General features: G+C 40.2%; 2 protein-coding genes across 5 annotated transcripts; one reads left to right on the top strand and one right to left on the bottom strand.

Annotated features, from left to right (window-relative positions):
• Positions 1-1,830: 1,830 nt before the first annotated feature.
• On the top strand, positions 1,831-6,016 carry LOC134629737 (uncharacterized). The gene is made up of 6 exons (XM_063477256.1): positions 1,831-2,163; positions 2,389-2,499; positions 2,777-2,899; positions 3,290-3,752; positions 4,014-4,354; positions 4,532-6,016. The coding sequence occupies exons 1-6, from the start codon at positions 1,831-1,833 to the stop codon at positions 5,990-5,992; spliced, it is 2,832 nt and encodes a 943-aa protein (XP_063333326.1). The 3' UTR covers positions 5,993-6,016.
• Positions 6,017-9,914: 3,898 nt separating this feature from the next.
• lyl1 (LYL1 basic helix-loop-helix family member) lies at positions 9,915-16,771 on the bottom strand. 4 transcript variants are annotated; one of them, XM_063476458.1, is made up of 5 exons: positions 16,486-16,771; positions 16,222-16,386; positions 13,562-14,417; positions 11,626-11,723; positions 9,915-11,133 (listed from the first exon to the last, which is right to left on the bottom strand). In XM_063476458.1, exons 3-5 carry the CDS (start codon positions 14,323-14,325, stop codon positions 10,589-10,591), a joined length of 1,407 nt encoding a protein of 468 aa, XP_063332528.1. In that variant the 5' UTR covers positions 14,326-14,417; positions 16,222-16,386; positions 16,486-16,771; the 3' UTR covers positions 9,915-10,588. The 4 variants fall into 4 exon arrangements, with proteins under 4 accessions (XP_063332528.1, XP_063332529.1, XP_063332530.1 ...); XM_063476459.1 differs by having other exon boundaries at positions 16,222-16,379; XM_063476460.1 differs by having other exon boundaries at positions 16,222-16,375.
• Between the last annotated feature and the right edge of the window lie 5,088 nt (positions 16,772-21,859).

Here is a 21,859-nt window from a genome sequence, read left to right as displayed (position 1 = left end):
TTGCCATGCAGAACCAAGGCAAGGGGGTCCAGCCAAGTACTAGCAAGTGGGAATACAAGAAAATATTTGAGGATGAAGCTGTGGGGATGTGTGAAAATCTGTAAATATTACCCAGCTACTTTAATCACAGCCATGAATATATGCTGAAAGAGCAATTTACGTGTTTTGCAAATTACTGACAACAGGTTAACATTTAAATCCTTAATGACAAAGTGTTAGTGACATTAATCAAGAGGTCTTTTTGTAATTGCTTTGATGTTGAAATGAAACGTAACAGCTCTTACTCATATGGAAGGCCGTGAAGACTTGAAGTTTTATGCTTCATGATTCCGTAGGAAGAAAACGTTATATTTTTAATTTTCCATTCGTGTAACACACAAAAGAAGCAGAATAATGTTCCTCTTGCATTTATTCTGTCTTTACATTGTAACTCTGTTTGTCTGTGACAAGCCTTCATGCTTTCATTTCTTTCTGGTTATGACAGCAACATATTTACAGACCTGGTTGACCAGGTAATATCCTTAGCAACCACAAACCATGAAGGACAGCTCCTTTGACAAATCTCCATGAGTTTTGACATATCATAGGTGTGGTAGTTAAAACTATCTTGGAACGATTCCCAGTGGCAGCTGGTTATACTGCCTCCACCCCAGGTTGAAATGCTTAGCAACCTACAAACTGAGAAACCTGTTGTGTCAAAAAATATATTTACGAGTGCGCTCATGTATGAATGTGTTTAAATTTGGGAGTGGCTCAGGCGAGACACCTCATCTGAGCAGACAGCTTTTGCCAGTCGACTGGGAACTAACATGTACTGAAGTTGTCTGCGTGAGAAATATAACCCAGTGCCAACCAAAAAAACTCAGTATTGACAGAAGACAACACATGAACGCAACTTCGTAGACCTTAAACACTTGAGTAAGTATCCATGTTGTTGCTTAAATTGTTGTTGTAAGATTGTCTTGGTGTAAGAGACTTACTTGTTAAATTAGTTAATGTTATGCACTTGTTGATTAATTGCAGTCATATTAAATTTCATAGTTGTATTACTTTATCACTGAAATGACTACATTGTTGATATATAATGTGTCATATTTGAGGAAATAGGAAATAGGTCAGCTCAAACTACATCCAGAAACTCAAGCTATTTATTAACAGTTTCACGCCTAATTTTGAATTTTTCTTACATGCCAAAGCAAGTATACTTATGAAGTTAGGACTATTTGTAATGCTTCATCAACTCTCGTTGCTGTTTTTTCAGTATGTAGTTCAGTATGGATTTGGTTTGTACCTTTTTGCATATCACTGCTTATATGAGTGCAAGCAGAATGTTGTTTGACAGGAATGGCAAGGTGTGGTATCAAACACTGAGATAAAATTGATGTGACCCACAACCATTACCAGTGAAACTACCAGTGAATTACTTTAGTTTTTGTTCATTCATGCACAACAGTTTAAAGGTACAAGGAACTGTAGGTCTTCTGTATGCAGAGAGACTCGTGTGGGAACAGAGGAGAAAGATTTCAATTTAAGTTTAAGATGGCATTTTATCAGTTTCTGTTAAGATTGTATGATTACTTAATGCTTAAAATAGTAACTTAACTGATAAAATCTACCTAGCTGAACCTGCTCAGCTGTTCCAGTTGTCTGTTTTCCAGGTTTATTTGCATGTAAAGTTATGTGTGAGTTTGTCTAGGAAAAACCTAACAATAAAACCTAGTATTAAAAGACAGCTTTTATTCCTACCAAATAACACAGGTGATATATTGTCCTCAATTTCTCTCTTTTGTTTTTTTGGACTCCTTCATGTTTCCTTTATTCATGTCAGGGATGAGTGAACACTACAGAGAAAGCTACTATGGATCCTCGTCCTCAGACCTGAGATTGCTTCTTTTGGGGAATATCGGATGTGGAAAGACGGCATTAGCAGACACTATCCTGGCCCAGCTTTCCCCCATTTCTCCCGGTGCCTCCAGGAGCTGCCAGCTACGACAGGGCTTCATTGAAGGCAGGAATGTGACCCTGGTGGAGGCACCGAGATGGTACTGGAGTGGTGGCAAGATGGAGGACGGTGTCAAAAAGGAGACACAGCGAGCAATGACTCTGGTACCACCAGGCCCACATGCTATTTTGCTGCTGGTGCCTGTTAACCAATTCACAGAGGTTAGTCTTGGCTTGCCCATTAGTGATGTCATCTGTTGCTCAACTTTGTTGAAGTTGCAGTCTGTAATGTGTACTCAATAAAAAAATGTCTATCTATCAAACTACAGTGGAAAAAAATGTGTTCCAAATATACAAGTTAAAGATGTTCTGAAACATCTCCATAACAAGCAGTAACCAGTTTACCAGTTTAGATCCATTTTTCCTCTTTGCCTTTTCCCCACACAGGTGGAGACACGTGTGCCTGCAGAGTTGGAGGAATTGTTTGGACAGGGGGTGCTGGACCACACCATGGTCATACTGACCTGTGGGGACTACTTGATGGGAAAAACAGTGGAGGTATGAGAGATGTTCACCTACCCTCTCTTTAAGCTGATCTTTATAAAGCAGGAAAGTCACTTAGTACCACTGTAAAAGGGCTTAGTTTCACCTATTAACTTACGACTTGGCCCCTTATTTATAAATAAATGTTGTCTCAAGATGTATCGTGTTGGGTTTTGTAAATATGCTGTCAGTAATATTTTAGTTGGTTATCTTGTTCTTGGAGTATAACATATAGGAGTGATGCAAATCATTGCAGGTATAAATTCACACAAGCTGCATTGTTTTCTCACAGGAGTACCTGCAGAAAGAGCACCCAGGCCTGAGGCAGGTAATTGAGTGTTGCGGAGGATGGTATCATGTCATCAACAATCGTCAGCGACAGGACAAGGACCAGGTCCGTGAGCTGCTGGAAAAGGTATGGAGTAGGAGTAAAAACAGTTATCAAAAAGCAACATGCCTCAAAGGGTTTTTCTGATTCAGTAAAAGTGTGAGCATTCGTGCCCTCGCACATTTTATCATTTGGATGAGACTTCCTCATTACTTAAGTGCATTGAATTATTTAAATACTCTATAGGTTGGAGCTTTTTGTTTTAATGGTTTCTTTAAGATGATTACTGAGCAAGTACGCATGCATGCATGCTGTTTTTCCAGGAACGCCTAGTTTCACATTCGTAAACTCACACCCTGTTGTAGTCTGGATTGGTTTGAATATTAGCGATGATCGTAATTATTTTCGAACTGTGACTCACAAAACAGAGTTAAAGTTCCTGCAATAAGTTACTACTGTTTGTTTATTTATCTACAGGTGGACAATATGGCGCGGAAAAACGGGTTATACTACATGAAAACAGTCCAGGATAGAGAGCTGGAAAAACGGGTGAAGGAAAAAAAGGAGCAACTTATGGAAAGTTTCTGGGCTCAAAAGGAAGAGAAGAAAAAGACCCACACATCATCTTATACCCCAAACGCAGAAAGTCAAGAGGAAGAGTACTTCAATGCCATATCAAGAGAGAGAAGGAGGAGACAAGAAGTAAAGGAGGAAATGGTGGAAGGAGTTAAGGTGAGCCAGGTGTCCAATGAGTATGTCAGTGCCATATCAACAGATTCAAGGAGGACAAGAGAAGAAATGGAGGAAATGGTGGATGGAGTTAAGGTGAGCCAGGTCTCCAGTAGCCTTTATTCAACTCCAGCTCTAGAGCGACAGCCATCCTCCGAGCTCTGTGATAACAGGGAGTTAAAAAGGACACCCAGTTTCAAACTGAATCGAGGTAAATGCTACTAACCGTATGCTGTCCTCCATTATTGTACCCTGATTCATTCTTTTAGAAGAGTTAAAAAAAGACAAAAGTGAGCACAACTTGCTTTTTTCCCCACTAGATGGAGCTATACTCTCACAAATGTCAGAGGGTAAATCAACTCAAAAAGTGATCTCTACTTGTAAGTCACATTACTTCACTCGCTCATATGTCACTATCAGCACTTCACTTCTTAATACGTCACTGAGTCTGATTTTTACCTGATGGTTTCAGTTCACTACAGAATTAACAGCTTTGAAGAGCGATCACCCGAGGCATTGCCTACCACTACTCCTCATTCGCCAGTCTTCTCCTCTTTCCCCCCCTCTTCACCAACTTTTGCTGCCTCTCCTTCCTTGATCTCCTCATCCAGCTCAACCCCTTCTTCCCCCTCATTGTCCTCATCCTCATCTTCTCCGGAGCTTCGTCTGGTGTTGCTTGGAAGATCTGGATCAGGGAAGAGTGCAGCTGGCAATGAAATACTGGGGCAGGAAGCCTTTGAGTCATGTCCAGACAGCCTCATAGCAATCACACAATGGTGTGAGAAAAAGAAGGCATTGGTTAAAGGAAGAAGGGTTAGTGTTTTTTTTGGGTTTTTTTTTAAGTTACTAAGATGTCTTTTTTTCTATTTATCTCAACATACACCCATTACAGTATCTCAAAGAATAAAGTGTTTCATACTCTCTTCTTGCTTTGTTGCTTTTGATAATAGCTCGTTACATTTTTGCATGCATTTTCTCTGTCACCTGCAGGTGGCAGTGGTGGATACTCCAGACTGGTTCAATTCAGAGCGCACTCCAGATGAGGTGCGAGCTCAGATCTCCTCCTGTGTGGCTCTGTCCAGTCCCGGCCCACATGTCTTCCTCTTTTGTGTTCCCTTAGACCAGCCTGCAAAGACCGAGCTGCAGGCTCTTGCGGCACTAGAGGCTGTTTTTGGACCTGAAGCAGTCTGGAGACACACTTTGGTCCTCTTTACTTATGCTGATCGTCTCAGGGCAAGTGGGAAGGCCAAAAATAAGAACATTGAGGCATACATTGCTGGTCAGCGAGGAGATTTGTTAAAGATTGTGGAGAAATGTGGGGACAGATTTCATGTTTTGGAGACAGAAAGAGGTGGGGGAGAGAGGAGCAATGTTGCCGACCTGCTAGAAAAGGTGGAGCAGACAGTGAAGGAGGCCGGGGGGCAGTGTTATTCTTGTCCTGCTTTTCAGGAGGCCGAGAACAGAGTGAGGCAGAAACAGCAAGAGATGGCAAGAGAGAAACGAGGTGAAAACCTAGCAAGAGTAGAGGATGTTGGCCCACTCAGCTCTGAAAGGCGAAAGCTTTATCCTTACATGCAGTCTGTTTCGGAGGTAGACGAGGAAGTGACGGAGGATGAGATTGAGAAAACAAGGGATGAGGCCGAGATGAGTGTAAGTACTACAAATATTGAGAGTCTTCCTCCAATTACACGTTCGACCATATCCCCTTCACTACTTAGTTCCATAATGGAGAAGATGAGCACGGGTGCAAAGAATTTACCCAAGCTGTTGGCAGATAGCTCTGTGTGGGTTGGAGAGGGAGCACAGAGGATGAAAAATAGTGAAATGTGGGAAAAAGTTGGCACTAGTGCACAAAGCATTCAAAAGATGGTGGTTGATAGTTCTGTGTGGGAGAAGGTAGGAGTTACTGCAGGAAATCTCTCCAAAGCAGTAGGAAATAAAGTTCCCAAGGTAGTGGTAGATGGTTCTGCATGGGTGGGATCTGGAGCAAAAGCAGCGGCTGCAAGTCCAATGTGGGAAAAAGTGGGTTCAGGGGCCAAAGTCATGGCAGAGAGTTCCATGCGTGTCGGAGCTGGAATTGGAGCTGGGGCAAAGAATTTGGCACAGAGTCCCGTGTGGGGAAAAGTGGGCTCTGGAGCCAAGGCAGGGGCCAAAATGGTGGCTGAGAGTTCAGTGTGGGAGAAAATTGGGAATACAGCTAAACAGGTGCCCAAAGTAGTCATTGGCGGGGCACTGCTGGGTCTGGTGCTCGGTGTGTTTTTGGGTGGTGTGATTGGCGGAGCTGTTGGGGCAGCTGCTGGATCTGCAGTAACGGAGGTGGGCAGGCGAAAACTCAGCAAGAGAAGCACAAGAGAAAAGACAGAAGACGCTGCAAGAAATGTTGACAGAACAGTAAACAAGAACATTGATGCAGTGAGAAAACAGGGAGAGAAATTTTTGAAAACTGAATGAAGGACTGACAGATGTTTGTATATAAAATGTATAGCAAATGTAAAAGTGCTTTTTTTTCTTGTGAAATAATATTTTCAGCAAATGAAAAAATGTTTTTTGACTGCTGTGTAATTTTTGAGGCATAAAATACACTTTAAGATGAATTTGATTTGAGACGATTATAACTTCAATTTATCGCTACATGTTTTATTGAGACACTCGATAAGTACAGATGAGTGTGACATTTATTAATAGATGAATTACACATATTGATATTGAATATATAAATGAAAATACTTTTCTGAATGTTGATACATGTTTGCAAGACATCAAAATATGCAAAGGAATGATAAAAAGTATGACTATTTTTGATAATGTCAAAGGTAGTGATTTAACAAAACGAGTGACTAAAAAGAATATTAAAATCTGTATTTTGAAGGAAATTCTGTAAATTATACCCTGAATTGGTCACAGTGTTTTTTGATTATAAGTTTTCATCAAAAATTCATTGCATTTTTGTGTGTTTTTGGAAAAATTCTTTAAGAACATTTTTGATTTAACAACAATAGACAATTTTTGCACTTTTTAACCTTTATATACTGAATTTGGTTTTACGTTTATGAAATCTTTGATGGTATTTTCAGCAAGTGAAACCTGCTTCATGACTACAAACATTATGACATTACTTCTCACATTCAGGTTTAGGCCGTAATTAATGTATCAAATTCAGTTCAGTAAGAGATTTTGCATTTGTAATTATTTATTGTAGCATCAGAGTATAGTTACTTTGCATCTAGCTTGAGTTCATCTTGTTGCTTTTATAAATTAAGAAGTGATATTTTTCTCCCTGTAGCCTACAGGTGGATGCTGGGGTGGTGGAGAGTTTGAAAAAACAGTCAGCTCTGCAGAAGAGCAGAGGTATTGACCGTAAAATGATACGAGGCATTTTACCTGTGTAAGACAGCACAGATCAAATTGTATGCTTGAACTATGAACCCTATTGCAAAAAAGGGACAGAGTTTAAGATTTAAATAAAAAGAACAATGCAAAAGTTTGGAAATGTTAAACTAAATTTATTCACAATAGAATGCAGAGAACAAATGGTTAAACTGCAATGTCCAATTCTTATCTTGTATATAATTTTAGCTTCTCAGCAGTCATGTGTCTTCTTTGTCATATTTTTTGTTTCATTATGTGCCAAATGTTTTCAGTCTGTGAAAGCACCCAGCCTCTCCTAGTAAACCATGCTGTTGTAACAGATGCTGTATGCATCTATTGCAGCTTGTTGAAATATGCGATGCCTTCCCTGGAAAAAAGATGTCATATGCATGGAAGCATATATTGTTCTAAAAGCCATGTATACCTTTTAGAATTCAGCCATATCCGTGCACACTAATGCAACCCCATACCGTCAGAGATCCAGGCTGTTGAACTGAGGTCTGATAACAAGCCAGATGGTTCCTCTCCTCTTTGGTCTTGAGGATGTAGCATCCATGTTCTCCAAAAAGAATTTAAAAATAAGATTTGTGTAACCACAGATCAGTTTTCCACTTTGCCTCAGTTTATTTTCAATAAGCTTTGGCCCAGAGAAGATGGCAGTGTTTCTAGATCATGTTCGCATATGTCTCCTCCTTTGCATGATTTAGCTCTAACCTGCATTGTGGATGGCAAACTGCGCTCAAAGACAATGGTGTCTCTTCTTGAGCCCATGACAGAGTCATGCCTGTATTTAATGTCATGGACATCTAATATTAATTATTGGCCTTGACAGAGATTTCTCCAGATTCTTAGAATCTTTTGACGCCATGTAGCGTAGATGATCCAAAGTCAAGTTTATGTTGATGAACATTTTTCTGAAATTGTTGTTTGTAGATGCAGTTTTTTGCTGATTAGTAAACATGTGCCCATCTTTGCTTCTGAGAAACTCTGAGAAAAAGATGGTCTTTTTATACACATTCATGTAACTGTCCTATTTTCAGTTAACCTAATTAGTTCCAAAGTGTTCCTCCAGCAGTGTCTTTTTAGAAATTCTTAACTTTCCAGCCTTTTGTTGCCCCATCCCAGCTTTTTCAGATGTGTTGCTGAGATTAAAATACGATAATATTTTTCTCAAAATAGTAAAATCTCAGTTTTTTTAACGTTTGATCTGTTTTCTGTTCTCTTGTGAATATGTGTTTATGACATTTGCAAATCACTATTTTTTTTGTTTACATTTTATGCCACATCCCCAAATGTTTTGGAATTGTGTTTATAGTTTGCAGAATTCACTCCATTTATTAGATTTATTTACGTAAGTGGGTGTGCTTCTGGTCGTAAGAGGGACACAACTGAGGGTGGGAGGAGGAGGTAGGGTGGAGGCAGTGGCATTATCTCTAAGTCCCAGGCTGGCTAGCATCACCCTGCATGGCCTCCTGTATCAGAAGTCGAGAAGGTTGACACCCCAGCAGTTTGAATTACAATTTTGAGGGTTTATTTCCTGAACTGTACTCTGCAGCCATAAAAATATTTTTGAATAAATAACAGTAGTAACAATAGTAATAATACATTTCAACAGTTTGCTTTTTTATCGGGACAAGCTTACAAGATAAAATGGGTTAATGTCTAACCCATAAATCATATATTGTTAAACAACTCAAATAAATATAGTGTGTTATCCAAAAAATCTTTGAATAATTCAATTTGTACAACTGCAAAGTGACACACTATCTTTAATTTGCATGACCCCTGCTTCAATCTGTAATCCTCTATGAGGTTTCAGAGTGAAGCAGGGAGGAGAAGGCCCAGCTTAGCACAGCAGAGTGGGCAGATGCAGTCACAGCAATATTGTGAAAGCAGTTCTTCCTGTTGTATGATCCTGAAACCAAGTGTACAGGGCTTCCCAGGGCACCCTGGTGGCTGTTTTCTCTTTCTTTCCCCCCTCCTATCTTCCCTTCTTCTATGCAGCGGTTGCTACCCCACACATCCAAACACCCATCAAACATGGTACAGTCACACCGCCACCACCCAACCTCCAGGAAACTCGTTGGCCGTAAATGAGACAGCACTAACTGTAAGCGTTTCCTGGCCAATTGATAGACAGACACCCGCACCACGGCAACAGCTGCAAGCCCCCTCCCTCCCAACCACTTTTCACTTTCCTCCACCATTCTGAACCCCATCTTCAACCGCATCCCACATCCACCCTGACCTTCCGCAAACACAACCACACACGAAAAAATTGGTTTTTTTCCCCCTTGTTCTTCAACATATAACGCACATACATGCACACACTGTCTTCATTTTAATTCTCCACAAAGTTTGCTTCTTGTGTGCTTGTGATCACAAACTGTACCTATGATGTTGTACTGTATTTTTGTCAGACTGGGCATTCATCTGTAAATCCTCCACCAGTATAAAAAAGGCTTTAAAGTCTACTTCTTGGGAAAACCTCATCGCCTTGTGGAATACATTTCTGTGAAATTTGTTTTTTGGTGTGCTGGACTTGCTACAGGAATGGCAGGGCAACTTTCGATCCAGGTTCTCGGTGTCACGTCACTCACTAGTTTTATTTTTTGACTGGGGTTGTTTATGGCTTCCCTGCTGAAAACACTATTGTCAATCATCTGCCATTCTGGAGAACAGCACACGCAAACAGCATGGAGTTGTGCTTTGGCTACTCGCCCCATAAAATGTGCACTGACAGCTTTGTTATGGACAAACAGAAGGACACATGACTTACGTGCAGATTTTTCAAAATAAAGTTAAAAGAAGTGAACTTCCAATCACCATAAACCATTTTAATCTCATAATTTAACAGTTTGGTCATTGTGTTTAACTTATGCTACTTACTGGTCACTTTGAGCATACACAAGTGTGCTAAACCGAGAGCGGCAAAACATTTGAATGTGTTGAGAAATCGTGCTGACATAGAGCAGTCTTTGGAGCGCAGTAAGAGGATGTCAAATAAGGAACAGCAAACTAAAACACACTTTATTTCTGTCTCTTACAAGTGTGTCACAATGTCAGGGCGGAACCATCAGCCCTGCTTTTCAGACAATTAGAGCAGCGAGAACATTAAGAAACGGCAACGTCAAATCACCACTGCATGCAATGCATTTCTCTGCAGGCACTCTAAGTTACCATAACTGCACTGAGGCAAGGCTGATTATTTCGCATGTAAACGTCAGAGACTGACAAAATATTTGATTTTCATGCTTTTTCTGACAGATCTTCCATTTTTATCCATTTGCTAAGAAGATTTTAAATTCCTCGGATTACTTTTATAAGCACATGTAATCAGGACCCTGTTTCGTGTCTTTCTTCTTCTACTGTTTTAGTTGTATAATGTTTATTAAAGGAGCATTGTTACCATATTTGGATATGAAGCTGGTTTGAGTGTTGTGTTAATTTTCATGTCTCAGCCTGCCTCAAAGCACAGTTTGGTGTTTCACTAAATGACAGCTTCACAATCAACATTGCCAGAAAAGACAAAGAAGCTCTCAAACCTGCAAAATTCATTTAAAAAAATCCCTCTTTTTTAAAAACGTATTCACACCTTTCTGCAATTGATCAAACACTTTTGATATCTCCGTCTCTTTGCCTGGCATTTAAACTCCCAGTGTTTGCTGCCTTTTGGTGTCACCGCTCATCATTCGATGCTGCCACCATCCCTATCTGACTCTTGACCTTTCCCAGAATGCCTTGGGTCACCAAAGAGGTCTTAGCACCAAAGCTCTCTTCACTGTCCGTGTCTCCATAGCAACTGGACGTTGCTGGGGAATTAGCCAGGGCACTGATTGAGTCAGTTGAGTCTCTGTCTCTGTGGGCTAACGCCAAAGCGGGACGGGCTGACGCAGGCAGGGCAGAGTGGGATGGCGGCGGAGTGTCGCACTGAAAACGAGGGTTCAGTTTTTTGCCTGCCAAACCAGGAGCCATGCTCTCATCCTCCACATCATCCTCAGCCGAGTCCCTGCTCTTGTCTTGATCCTGGTCATTGAGCAGTGTGACCAGGAAGTTGATGTACTTCACGGCCAGGCGGAGGATTTCGTTCTTGCTGAGTTTCTTGTCGGGTGGGTGCGTGGGAATGAGTTTCCTCAGCTCCGAGAAAGCCCCATTGACGTTCTGCTGTCGCCAGCGTTCACGGCTGTTGGTGAAGACGCGGCGGGCGAGCTTTTGGGGAGGGCCTGTTAAACAGACATAAACACAGATTTAGTCCAAAAGGGTTTTTTTTTTTCAACAAATGCTTCAAATCATCACTAACTTTTTTATAACTTTGCTAACAAAAGGGGGTTGAGGATTAATTAGACTTTGGAAGAATATTAAATATTTGTGATCCATTTTTAACAATTAGCTTCCTCTGCAGGAGGTTTTGGGCCATGAGCTGGTTTTCAATTCCAAAAAAAGTGGCATGTGGTGCCAGGGGTATATTCCTATACCCATGGCAGGATATAGACAAGCACTGAGAGATGGACTAGCAAATTGTGGAAGTAGGTTTTTCTCGCAGGATGTGATGGCAGTGAAAAAAAAGTACACAACATTGCCACATACTCTTTAAATAGTTTAAATATATGCCTTCATCTCCAAAATGTGGACATCAATTTCCCCAAATTACAGTTCAAAACATACAAACAGTAATTATCTCCATAATAGTGTCGCATGCATACACAGAAACTCACATTCATTCATCTCCATCTCAAAGTGCGAGGAGGGTCTCCTCTTGATGCGGTTGTTGCTGATGACACCATAGCTTCCTCCTGAAGAACCCAGGTAAGAACTAGAAACACAAACACTATGTGAATCATTTGTGTGATCGTATTCACAGTCAAACAAGTAAAAATAAGCTACATATAAATAAAAACAAGACACACATAAGGTTGTTTTGGCATTTTGTTCTCCTTCCTTTAGCAACTGTATAGGGAGAAATCATAAAGAGTGGCTAAAGAAAGCAGGAACATGGTGGAAGCCATTAGTGGAGGTGTGAATGTGAGTGGTGGCGTTGATTGAGTGTGCATGCAGAGTTTTAACCCAATCTCATTAAGCTCGGTTACTAGCTGATTCTACTTCAGGGGGGATGAAATAGATCAATGCTTCCTGCTACAAACAAACCAGAGAGGAAAGGGGAGAGAAGCTTATTCCCAGACCTCCATGACAGATGGGGAAGCCACAGATATATCCACTGTGCAAAAAAAGTCCCACTTTTTACACTCTTCTGTGAGAAAACTGTGTAGAAAATGCCGTTTGGAGTAGAGAATAGAGGAACAGTAGGAGGGCTTTGATAAAGACTGCAAATTAATGCCTTTCTTCACAGGAGTAAAAGAAGAGCTGCCAATTGCTCGGGCCCAAAAAGAGCTTTAAGAGTTCTGGTTTGCTTCCTTTTGTCAGTTTAAGGATTAAAATTAGCTGTAATTAAAACTGGATGTATAGTTTAGAAAAGTGGTATATTCAAGTAAAGTTTTTTACTTGGCTGCTAAATGCACACACACACACACACACACACACAAACACACGCACACACACACACACACACACAAACACACACAAAGAAAAAAAAAACATTCACTGATTCAATTTGTGTTCAGTAACCAAAAGGTCTGCTGGGTAAATTTAGCGTGAGAAATGTGAGGTCCCTTCAAAACAGCACACATCCTGCTGTCATTTTCACATAACAGCGCAGCGCAGCGGCTATTAATCATGATGGGAAGTCGAGAAATCCGAGCAGTTGAGGTTTTATCTGAAACTTGGCGTTGCAGCCAGAAAAGTGGCATCATCCTCGATAGCAGCATGTCAGGAAGCTGTACTGTAGTGAGTTTTATAGTTTAGTCGTCCGCATCTGTTTGCAGGCTTTTTCGAAAGGAAGTGAATGAGTGTGTGATACTTTATTTTACATAATGTTCCAATTTATGTGATCATTATTTTATATAATTTATAACTTTTTCATTTTACCTCTAGAATTATTTGCTTCCAATGAAACAAATTCATTCAATAAACATATTAATGCACTGCACTGATCATTTTAACCGTACTGTCAGCAAATGTTGCAGTTTTTAATCAACCAGATAAAAGGTAGCATTACAAATATGCATTTATCTTTTTTTTTTTTTTTTTTACCTTGCATCAATCTTTTTTTTTGTTGTGGATACTTTAGCTTTACTTGCTTTAGCCTTCAAATATATTAATTTGAAGTCAAAAGTAGGGCCTTGTCTAATGAGTTTGTCTTTGGTTTCATTTGTCTTTTTCTGTTGAATGTTTGGATTACTCCAAAAGTCATTTAAAGGATTTCTTTTTCTTCTTCTTCTTTTTTTTTAAAAAAAACCCCCAAACAAACAACCAACATAATCCTGCTTAACGTTTGGAGTAGATACAGGAATTTTTGAATTGAAAGGTTTCTTTGATTGCATAATTGCAGTCTATCTTCAGAAATTAGTGGCAAATTGAAAAAGGAAAATTGGGAGACATGATCCAGATGTTCCCCCAAAAATATCATATTCTAATCTGCATAAAGATCCAGACTCACTTTATTCATGGTGTAGCAGTACTCAGACTGCTCTTGTTTCAAGAAGTTATAAGTGACTCACACTGTGTATGAATGAATTCAAATTTGTATAATCTCACCTAGTGAAGAAGGGGTGACCAGGCAGGTACTGATGAGGCAACAGGGGCCCTGGAGAAGCAGCTGTGGGACCTACGGGACCTCCAGTAGATCCAGAAGCTCCTGGGCTGACCACAGGTAAACAGTTTAAATGGCCGCGGCGAATGTCTCCATGTGACCCATGTAGGAGATTGGGAATTGGGTGGAGGGCAGTCAAAGGGGTATTTGGGAGTGGCAGTGGGGGCTTGCTGTGGCCAAGGCTGATAACTGGAATGTGAGGAGGAAGAGGAGAGGATGATGAGGATGAAGGGAAGGCAGCCGTTGAGGTTGGAGGGGGAAGAGGGCACGGGGAAGTCTTTGCTGGTGCCGGGAGGAGCGGAGGTGGCGAGGAAAGAGTTGGGGACCCGTTGGCTGAAGCAGCAGGAGCAGTGGTGCTCTTTGGCCCCCCTAGTTTTTCCTCGTCCTCTTCTTCCTCCGTTTCCATGGCAATGGGCTCAGGTGCAGCAGTTGTATCTGCTTGGTGATTGGTTAACACTGTGTTTGGGGTGATGAGGGCTTGTGTCGAGCCAGGAGTAGGGACATCCGTGTGTCCCTTGTGCCCTGTCTTGTTAGTGGGTTGTGGGCTGCCGATAGCATCCAAGGATGCTGACTGCTGGCTGTAGAGAGGGCTGCTATGCTCCATGGATGCACACGATGGTGAGGAGGCAGAGGATGAAGAAGAGGAGGAGGGGCGAGGTAAGTCGTGGGGTGAGGCAGGTGGGCCAGTGGAGTTCAGCTTCTCCATCATGGTGGTGAAGTCTCTGAAGGAAACGCCGTCACTGTCAAGGTTTCGCTCTTCTTAGATGCCCAGCGTGCGTGCTGCAAGTCTGTGTCTCGTCCCTGTGGTGTTTTACACGAGAGTCACTAATGTGTTTATATTCCGGCACACGCAGCTAGTCCTACAGGGCCCTAAAAATTTCTCCTGGCCAATTGTATGAGTCTTTTAACCCTTTATTTACTTTTCCTTTGTTCTACTTTTCTACAGATTTTTCAATATTTTAGCATTTCTACGTATATGCATGAATTGTCCTTATTTCTCAGCATACAAGTCTTTTAACATCAGTTCAGTTTTATTTAGATTTTACAATATTATTAATTATTTCATGAATCTTCACAGTGACACAGCATATGACACCTTCTGCTGTTACACGCTTAGGAGGTTTTTGTACAGCCTTATTACTCATGGCTGCTGCCTCTGATGGCTGTTGCACAACTGTAATATAATGTATCAGAATATTGCATAATGTTCCAATAAAGCAAATTAATTAATTTCCATGTTCAATTTAAATTAAATATAATTGGATAGAATTTGCAAGCTTAAATAAGGGGCTACTGCTGTGATTAAGTCTCTGGCTCCAGCATATAAAGGAGGTGGCTCTTGCAGTTTGATGTGATGGGGAAGTCTTTTTTTTCTTGTGTTGTTTTTTTTTTATACTGTACATCCCGAGTAGCAAATTCTTTTTTGGTTTTGAACGAGTCTCTAGTGGCTTCTCTTAATAAGTCTATCCGTCTATCTGTCTGTCCACATGTATTTTGAGGATATGAGTCAAAATCCTTTTACGGACCCCAAAAGTCCCAGAACGCTGACGATTGGATTGATATCAAAGAGTCTGTTGAACAAAACAAAGGGAAAAATGGACTCAGGATATATATTTGATGTATGTTTAGCAAAGACTATAAGATATGAAAATGTGCTTAAAGGTCAGTTTGCACACGTGCAGTGCAACAGTTTCTGATAAGATGAAATAAGTTGTTGTTTAAGGGAGCTGATGCATGGCTTAAAATCTGGATTCAGTTCATCAGAAATTTATTTCAATTGTAAATTTAGAGGTTTGATGCAATTTTAAAATGTTGACATATGGAGTAAATTCATTCTTGTACTTTACAAATTACCGCTCGTCAGTCTGTCTTGCAAAGCTTACAGCTCATGATTTTTCAGGTTTTGCAATCGCAATTGTTCCTGTTTTCTTTTCTGGTGGTCATGACTTTATTTTGGACAGTTCCGTTTTTCGCAGTGATGTGTAGGAATGACATTTGCAGCTAATTCTTTATAAATATATATATTTTTTGCAGCATATCCCTAGCAGTTTGTTAACCATTGTATTGATTTTTAAATGAGTAAGGCCCAGCATGTTTACTTTTGAAGCACACATTTTAAAGAGGATTCATTTTGTAGTGAAAGACACAAAGCAATGCTTTCAGAAGTCCCCTCGTTTTTTTTGGTTTAATTTACTATTGTGACAAAAATGTTATTAACTCTTAAAGTTTTTTTTAAATTTTTGTTCAATATCTTTCTTTCTGGTAAGGCCACTTGTTATTTTCTTATATTGCTCGAGTAGCCAAACAGAGTGTATTATATTTTTACTTTAAATAGATAACTGGGGGTAAAATGTTATAATTTAAACTAGGACAGAAATCAGAAATCCTATGTTTTCAAACAATTAAATAGAATATATTGTTAATAATAGAAATATAATACATTATTAATATATTTTAATGAATGCGCCAAGATACATGATGTATTGGACATCATGTATGTGTATTGTGTTATTATTACTAGTATTTAAATAAGTATTACTTCCTGCAAACTATTTGCGTACAATTTGAACAATAAGTAAGACAATAGGTAACCTTTAATACTTACATATACATTATGACATCCACTGTGGCTCGTGAGTATGGCGTACAAAATCCCTCAGAGTTCGAGTGATCGGAGAACGCACATGTATCTGCTCAGCGTTTAGCGTCCTCTCCCTCCTCCTGTAAGTCGCTCACACTCCACTGCAGCCTGTCAGCGTCTGTCTGTCAACTTATGAGGTCAGAATTGGAGCCACGCTGTCTGATACCACTGCTCATATTCTTAAACATTTATAAATAATTATAAATATTCAAAGAAAAAAACATTTACAAAGAGAAGAAGTCAGAGCGAGGCCAAGCGACTGGGAAACGTAGATGTATGGGTTTTTTTTGATTGGAAGTTGCTCCTTTGAACGAAGACACACTCAAAACGTGGAGATGGAAGGTGCGGGTCTCCGCCATCACCCCCTGTCCATATGTCAATCTCGTCTCTCTCCCTCTCTCTGTCTGTCTTTCTCTATCTTTCACAGTCCTGCCTATCCTTTCCCTCGCTCAATCTCTTCGCCAAGAAGACACAATGCTGTCGCTGGTTGCCAGAGTTCTGGTACTGGCAAATGTGAGGTGGGAGAGAGAGTGAGAGAAGGGGGGGGGGGGGGGGGGGGGGGGGGAGAGAGGAGGGGAGAGAGCGAGAGAGAGAGAGCGAGAGGGAACCGTGTTGCAAGGAGAGTTTTCCGCTCCCTGCTGGACAAGAGGATGTGCTAGTACAATATGGTGGCTGCTGATAAGAGCCTCAAAAGCTGCCTGTGGCCTGTAGATAAGGAACCTTCACCACCCCTCTTCCTCCACCACCAATACCAGCACACACACACACACACACACACACACGAATAAGCAGGTTCACGCCTACATGCATGTACGCACACATACACACGGCACTGGACTGGTCAGTCCCAAACTTTGAAGGGATCTGGATCATTTCCAAGAAAATATTTGCAGCTGCACTTATATAACAATATATTAAAGAGACAATGTGGCTGCTGCTCATTCATGCACGTGCTTTCACAAATATGCCTGTGTGTTTTAACATACACATACATCGCATGTATGCACAGCATGGCCACTTGGGATATCTTTGTTTAAAATATCAGCCCTTAAAGCTTGTTGTCACATTCTGATTAGCACAAAATCCCTCAAATGATGGTCATTTAGAGCAGACAAACGGGATGGCAAGTTCTGTTTGCTGGATTGAGACCACATTTGAATGACTGAATGAGGAAATTAAACAAACAGGTATCTGAAATTAACAATTTATTTCAGTTGAAAAAGATAAATGTCTCACAACGATCAAAGGTCAAGCAGTGATCATTAGAAAGGTCATCTCTTCAAAGTTGGTTGTATATACTTTGAATGTGTCATGTTTGAATAAGGCTTTCACGATTATCTTGGCTCGACAACAGAGTAAATGGCAAAATAATTGACAGGTTGCGCTGACGGTGCTGAAAAAAATTGTTAATCACCTTAATCTTCACTGGTGTAGATGTTACCTACACAAATGCTCTGTATTGGACTTTAGAGATTTTTGGTCTGTGTTTTTTTTACTATGACATCAGAGCACACCTGTGCCGCCGATGACCGATAGATAAGTCGTCATCACGGCAATTTTCCTCTCCAAGAGCTCCCAAACTTCCTTCCTCAATTTGTCTCTCACCCTTTCTCCTCTTCGCTTGTCCGTTCCTGTCAAATTCTGCCCAAACTCCCTCTCTCTCTTTCAACCTCAGGGTCAGCACTTCTTTTACATTGCCTCAGTCATTTCCTTCTTAGACAGACTGAAACACAAACATTATAAAGGCTTTACAGTTACCTGACCTTCAAGGTCCTGGGAAGGAAAAGTGTTTGCTGAACAATTGCTCAGCAAATCTGTCACCACCTTCATCATCATTTTATTAGTTGTATTTTTTTTCCCTTTTCACCGTAATCATCTTAAACATCATCGTCATCATCACTATAAGCAACTGCTGCATGTGAAATATGTCAAACGAACAATAGTCCTTGTAGAATCAGAGTACAGACAGTGTCGTCTACTGGTCCTGGTCGTCACACTTTTTTGCTTCCACAGCTGTGGTTCCAGTTGATCACTCTCTGTGTGCTAGAATAACGCGGTGGCACCGTTGCGCCTGCAGATGCTGCATAAATTTGCGTGTAACATATAAAAAGCTACACGGGGGACAGACAGAAATCCTTTGGGATTAGCTTTTTCCTGTGCTTTACAGTATGTGTTCCTGTCACACAGTTGTATTATTAATAGCGTTTTGGTTCATTAAAGATGTTCACTTTGCTTCCGCTTCATTTAGAGATTATTTTAAAATAAGATACAAACAAATGATAATGCGCATAGTTTCGCTTTTTGACTGATTGTCGTGTTTAGACATTTTAAAAGTCGGGACGGGTAAAAGGGTAAAAGAAGTTGGGACGAGAGGGTGTGGGGCGGGTTTAGAAATTAGAAAAAAATTATAAATTAAAAAGTTAAAAATGGATAGATAAACATGAAAGTTTTATATCTCCACGTTTATTTTGTGTTACCGTGTCTTTACATTAATTTACTCATTTATTTACTGCAGTGAAAGTATGCTTCAATGCTATGCTCGATAAAAAGCACTTTACATAAAAGTAAGAGAAATTTGTATATGATACAACACTGTGACACAGTGAGTAACGAATCATTTTACAGTTCGGATTTCCCCTTCTTCAGGTAAAACCCTTTTCAGACAGTCACAGTTTTCTCGGGACCAGACTGTCTTATTTAAGGCCCCATGTGAACACTCAAACTGTAAATGGGGAATAATAATAGAAACAAACGATAACAGGCAGCTTCCGCTTTTCCCTTGAGTGAGGAAGAAATCAAGAGATGATTGTTTTAATCTCAGCGCGGTGCCTGTCACACCCTCCTCCTGGCTACCTTAAAATACCCCGCTCAATAAAAAGAGCATCAATAGGGGAACCTTTGTACGTGTGTGTGTGTGTGTGTGTGTGTGTGTGTGTGTGTGTGTGTGTGTGTGTGTGTGTGAATGCACCTGCAGAAACATTGATCTCATCTGGGCAAAGAGTTGAAAATGAAAATGTTTTAAATGAAAAGCTTTGGATCCAGCAGAAAATAGGCCCCATCAGCAGCATTCAAAACTCTAAATAGAAATCTAGATACATCTGTTATTATTTTTTAAATTTTATTTAATGTATTTATTTATTTACTTATTTATTTATTAATTTTAGTTATTTAGTTTTCTATGCTGGTCATTTGTAAGAAATGTTTTTCTAAATTGGTACGGGCAGTTGAACACAACAAGCCATTTAAACAAAGCCGACCTTTAAGGAGAAATGAGGCCACTGTGATCATCATAATGAACACAAAAGAGTTTTCAGATAGGAGTTGTGCATTGCTACACTGGTATAAAGTACATATACAGTATACATATACTTTATTAGGTATACCTTGCTAGTACTGGGTTGGACCCCCCTTTGGCTTCAGAACATTAGTCATTAAGGGTGTGGCATGTGGTGTTTAAAAAAAGCTCAGTTGGCACATGAAGATATCCTACACGCCATTACACCACTACTAACACCTTGAACTGTTGCTACAAGGAAGGAGGAATCCGTGCTTTCATGGTGTTTGTGCCAAATTATGACCAGGCCATGTTTTTCCAGTCTTCTTTTGACCAAGTTTGGTGGTACCGCATGAAGCCTCAGTATGCTCAGTTTCCTGTACTTAGCCAACAGGAGTGGCCAGTCTCTGTAAACTCTAGAGATGGATGTTTGGGAAAATCCCAATAAATCAGAGGTTTCTCAAATACTCAGATCAGATCTGAGCGACAAACATGCCACATTCAGAGTCACTTAAATCACCTTTCTTCCCAAACTGATGTTCAGTTTGAACCTTATCAGGTCATCTACATACCCAAATGCATTGAGTTGCTGCCATGTGGTTGGCTGATTAGATATTTGTGTTTACATGGCGATAAACAGGTGTACCCCATAAAGTGGCCAGTGGATGTATGTACATGTTTGGAATAAACTGCAGTACAGTCTGTTCTTCTGAACCCAACAAACAAGCAAGATCACTTTTTTAACCCCTTTTTATTAGGCCTTCGTGGATCTTGAGAATAATATGCCAGAAAACAGAAACAGGCTCAAAGCTATTGTGACTCATTAGTGCAGTTAAAGAAGCTCATATCCTAGCTTGCCTGGTAGAGTGCTTCACCACCTAGCCCTGCGGGGAGTCTCTCCAGAATTGATTTTTCTCAGAGATGAATTTTACTGTGCCTTTGCCTGGTGTAACATGCCTTTAGAAGTGTGTGTGTGTGTGCGGCCTTGTAACTATGAAGTTACTTCTAGCAGCACAGTAAATATTATTATTTTCCTTGTTTTCTGCCTTGAAATATGTCATTACTATTTTTAATTTGACAGACATCTATCTATCAATCTATGATAATGTTCATGTATTTCCCATTATCAGATTAAAATAAACTTGGAGAACTTACAGTGAGCACATGCACATAAATGAGAAAACACATACACACTCCCCAAAGTGGGCTCCATGGCCACATTTCCTCCGCGTCATGTAAACACTATTGTGTGCCCGGTGATAGGGATCACTGGAACCTAATTGTTTGAGGCAATATTCGCAGTGCATTTCATGGAGAAAGTGACAAACAATGCTGTGAGCGCTGGCCGGGACAGACGCCTCTCTTCTCCTCCTGCTCCGCGACAGATGTCGACTGTGTTTATTTTTCCTGATTGTCCTGGAGACAGGCCATCCAGCCACAGGACACACCAAGGAGGGTTTTTAGTTTAGTTAGATATTCAGCACAAAGGAGGAGGATGGGGTTGCATTGCCAGCCTTGAATCTGATCTCTTCCCCCCACATAGCACGGTGTACACCTGATCATCTCCATCAGGACTCAACCTTAAGTACTGGAGGGATCAAGCTACATGAAAAATAGGAAAGGATTTCAATTCTGTAAACATGAGCAAACATTAGAAGATAACACCATTGTAGATGAAAAAGATCAAAAACAAAGGATAATTTTCTTCTGAAGAATAATGAAAAGGATATTTTTTTGTGAGTCAAGAGGAAAAAACGGGAGTGAGTGCATCATTTCACATAATTACTGAGTAATCTCATAATTTCTTGTGATTTGCTTCCTGAAAGTTTGTTCTCTATTACCAGCTTTTCTTTTTGCAGAGATCCACCAGTATATTTTAATTCTTACTCCCAAATCCTACACAGAACCTCTGTCTGCTATCTCCTTGTACAGGATTGGAAATTCAGCAACACATGGGTACCTCTTAGGACCCTGAAGGTTCTTATCTTTATCACTGATTATGTCATCATTATTTTGCTTAGCAACAACCTACAAACAGGCTAAAATGACCTGTTGTGCTCCCATAGCACCTTGTAAATTGTATCATTTTAATTTCAGGACAGTAACATAATATCTTTTTTAAAGCCACAAAACTTGAATTATGCATGATATATTCTGATGTCATCATGTTGCCGAGCAACAGGCTAAAATCAAGGACCAAACAAAACAGCATGGACTTGTACTATTTGACAAAATAAGCAGGCAGATACATTATAACTAAATTAAATATAATGGCTTTTTAAAATGAATTGCAAACATTTATTTTATGGCAATTTGAAGCCTAGTTAA

This window comes from Pelmatolapia mariae, linkage group LG6 (genome assembly GCF_036321145.2).
Source record: "Pelmatolapia mariae isolate MD_Pm_ZW linkage group LG6, Pm_UMD_F_2, whole genome shotgun sequence".
NCBI lineage: Eukaryota > Metazoa > Chordata > Actinopteri > Cichliformes > Cichlidae > Pelmatolapia > Pelmatolapia mariae.
The sequence above is the reverse complement of the archived record's forward strand: the minus strand, read 5'-3'. Positions and strand labels throughout refer to the sequence as shown.

What these genes read in the sequence shown, in the direction of transcription:
- lyl1 (XM_063476457.1), bottom strand. Translation starts at nt 14,325, where the DNA reads ATGATGGAGAAGCTGAACTCCACTGGCCCACCTGCCTCACCCCACGAC. An exon ending in GGTCACCCCTTCTTCACTAG is followed by an intron (nt 11,724 to 13,561) that starts GTGAGATTATAC and finishes TTGTGTTTCTAG; the next exon opens with TTCTTACCTGGGTTCTTCAG. An exon ending in TGAGATGGAGATGAATGAAT is followed by an intron (nt 11,134 to 11,625) that starts GTGAGTTTCTGT and finishes TCTGTTTAACAG; the next exon opens with GCCCTCCCCAAAAGCTCGCC.
- LOC134629737 (XM_063477256.1), top strand. Translation starts at nt 1,831, where the DNA reads ATGAGTGAACACTACAGAGAAAGCTACTATGGATCCTCGTCCTCAGAC. An exon ending in TGATGGGAAAAACAGTGGAG is followed by an intron (nt 2,500 to 2,776) that starts GTATGAGAGATG and finishes GTTTTCTCACAG; the next exon opens with GAGTACCTGCAGAAAGAGCA. An exon ending in TCCGTGAGCTGCTGGAAAAG is followed by an intron (nt 2,900 to 3,289) that starts GTATGGAGTAGG and finishes ATTTATCTACAG; the next exon opens with GTGGACAATATGGCGCGGAA.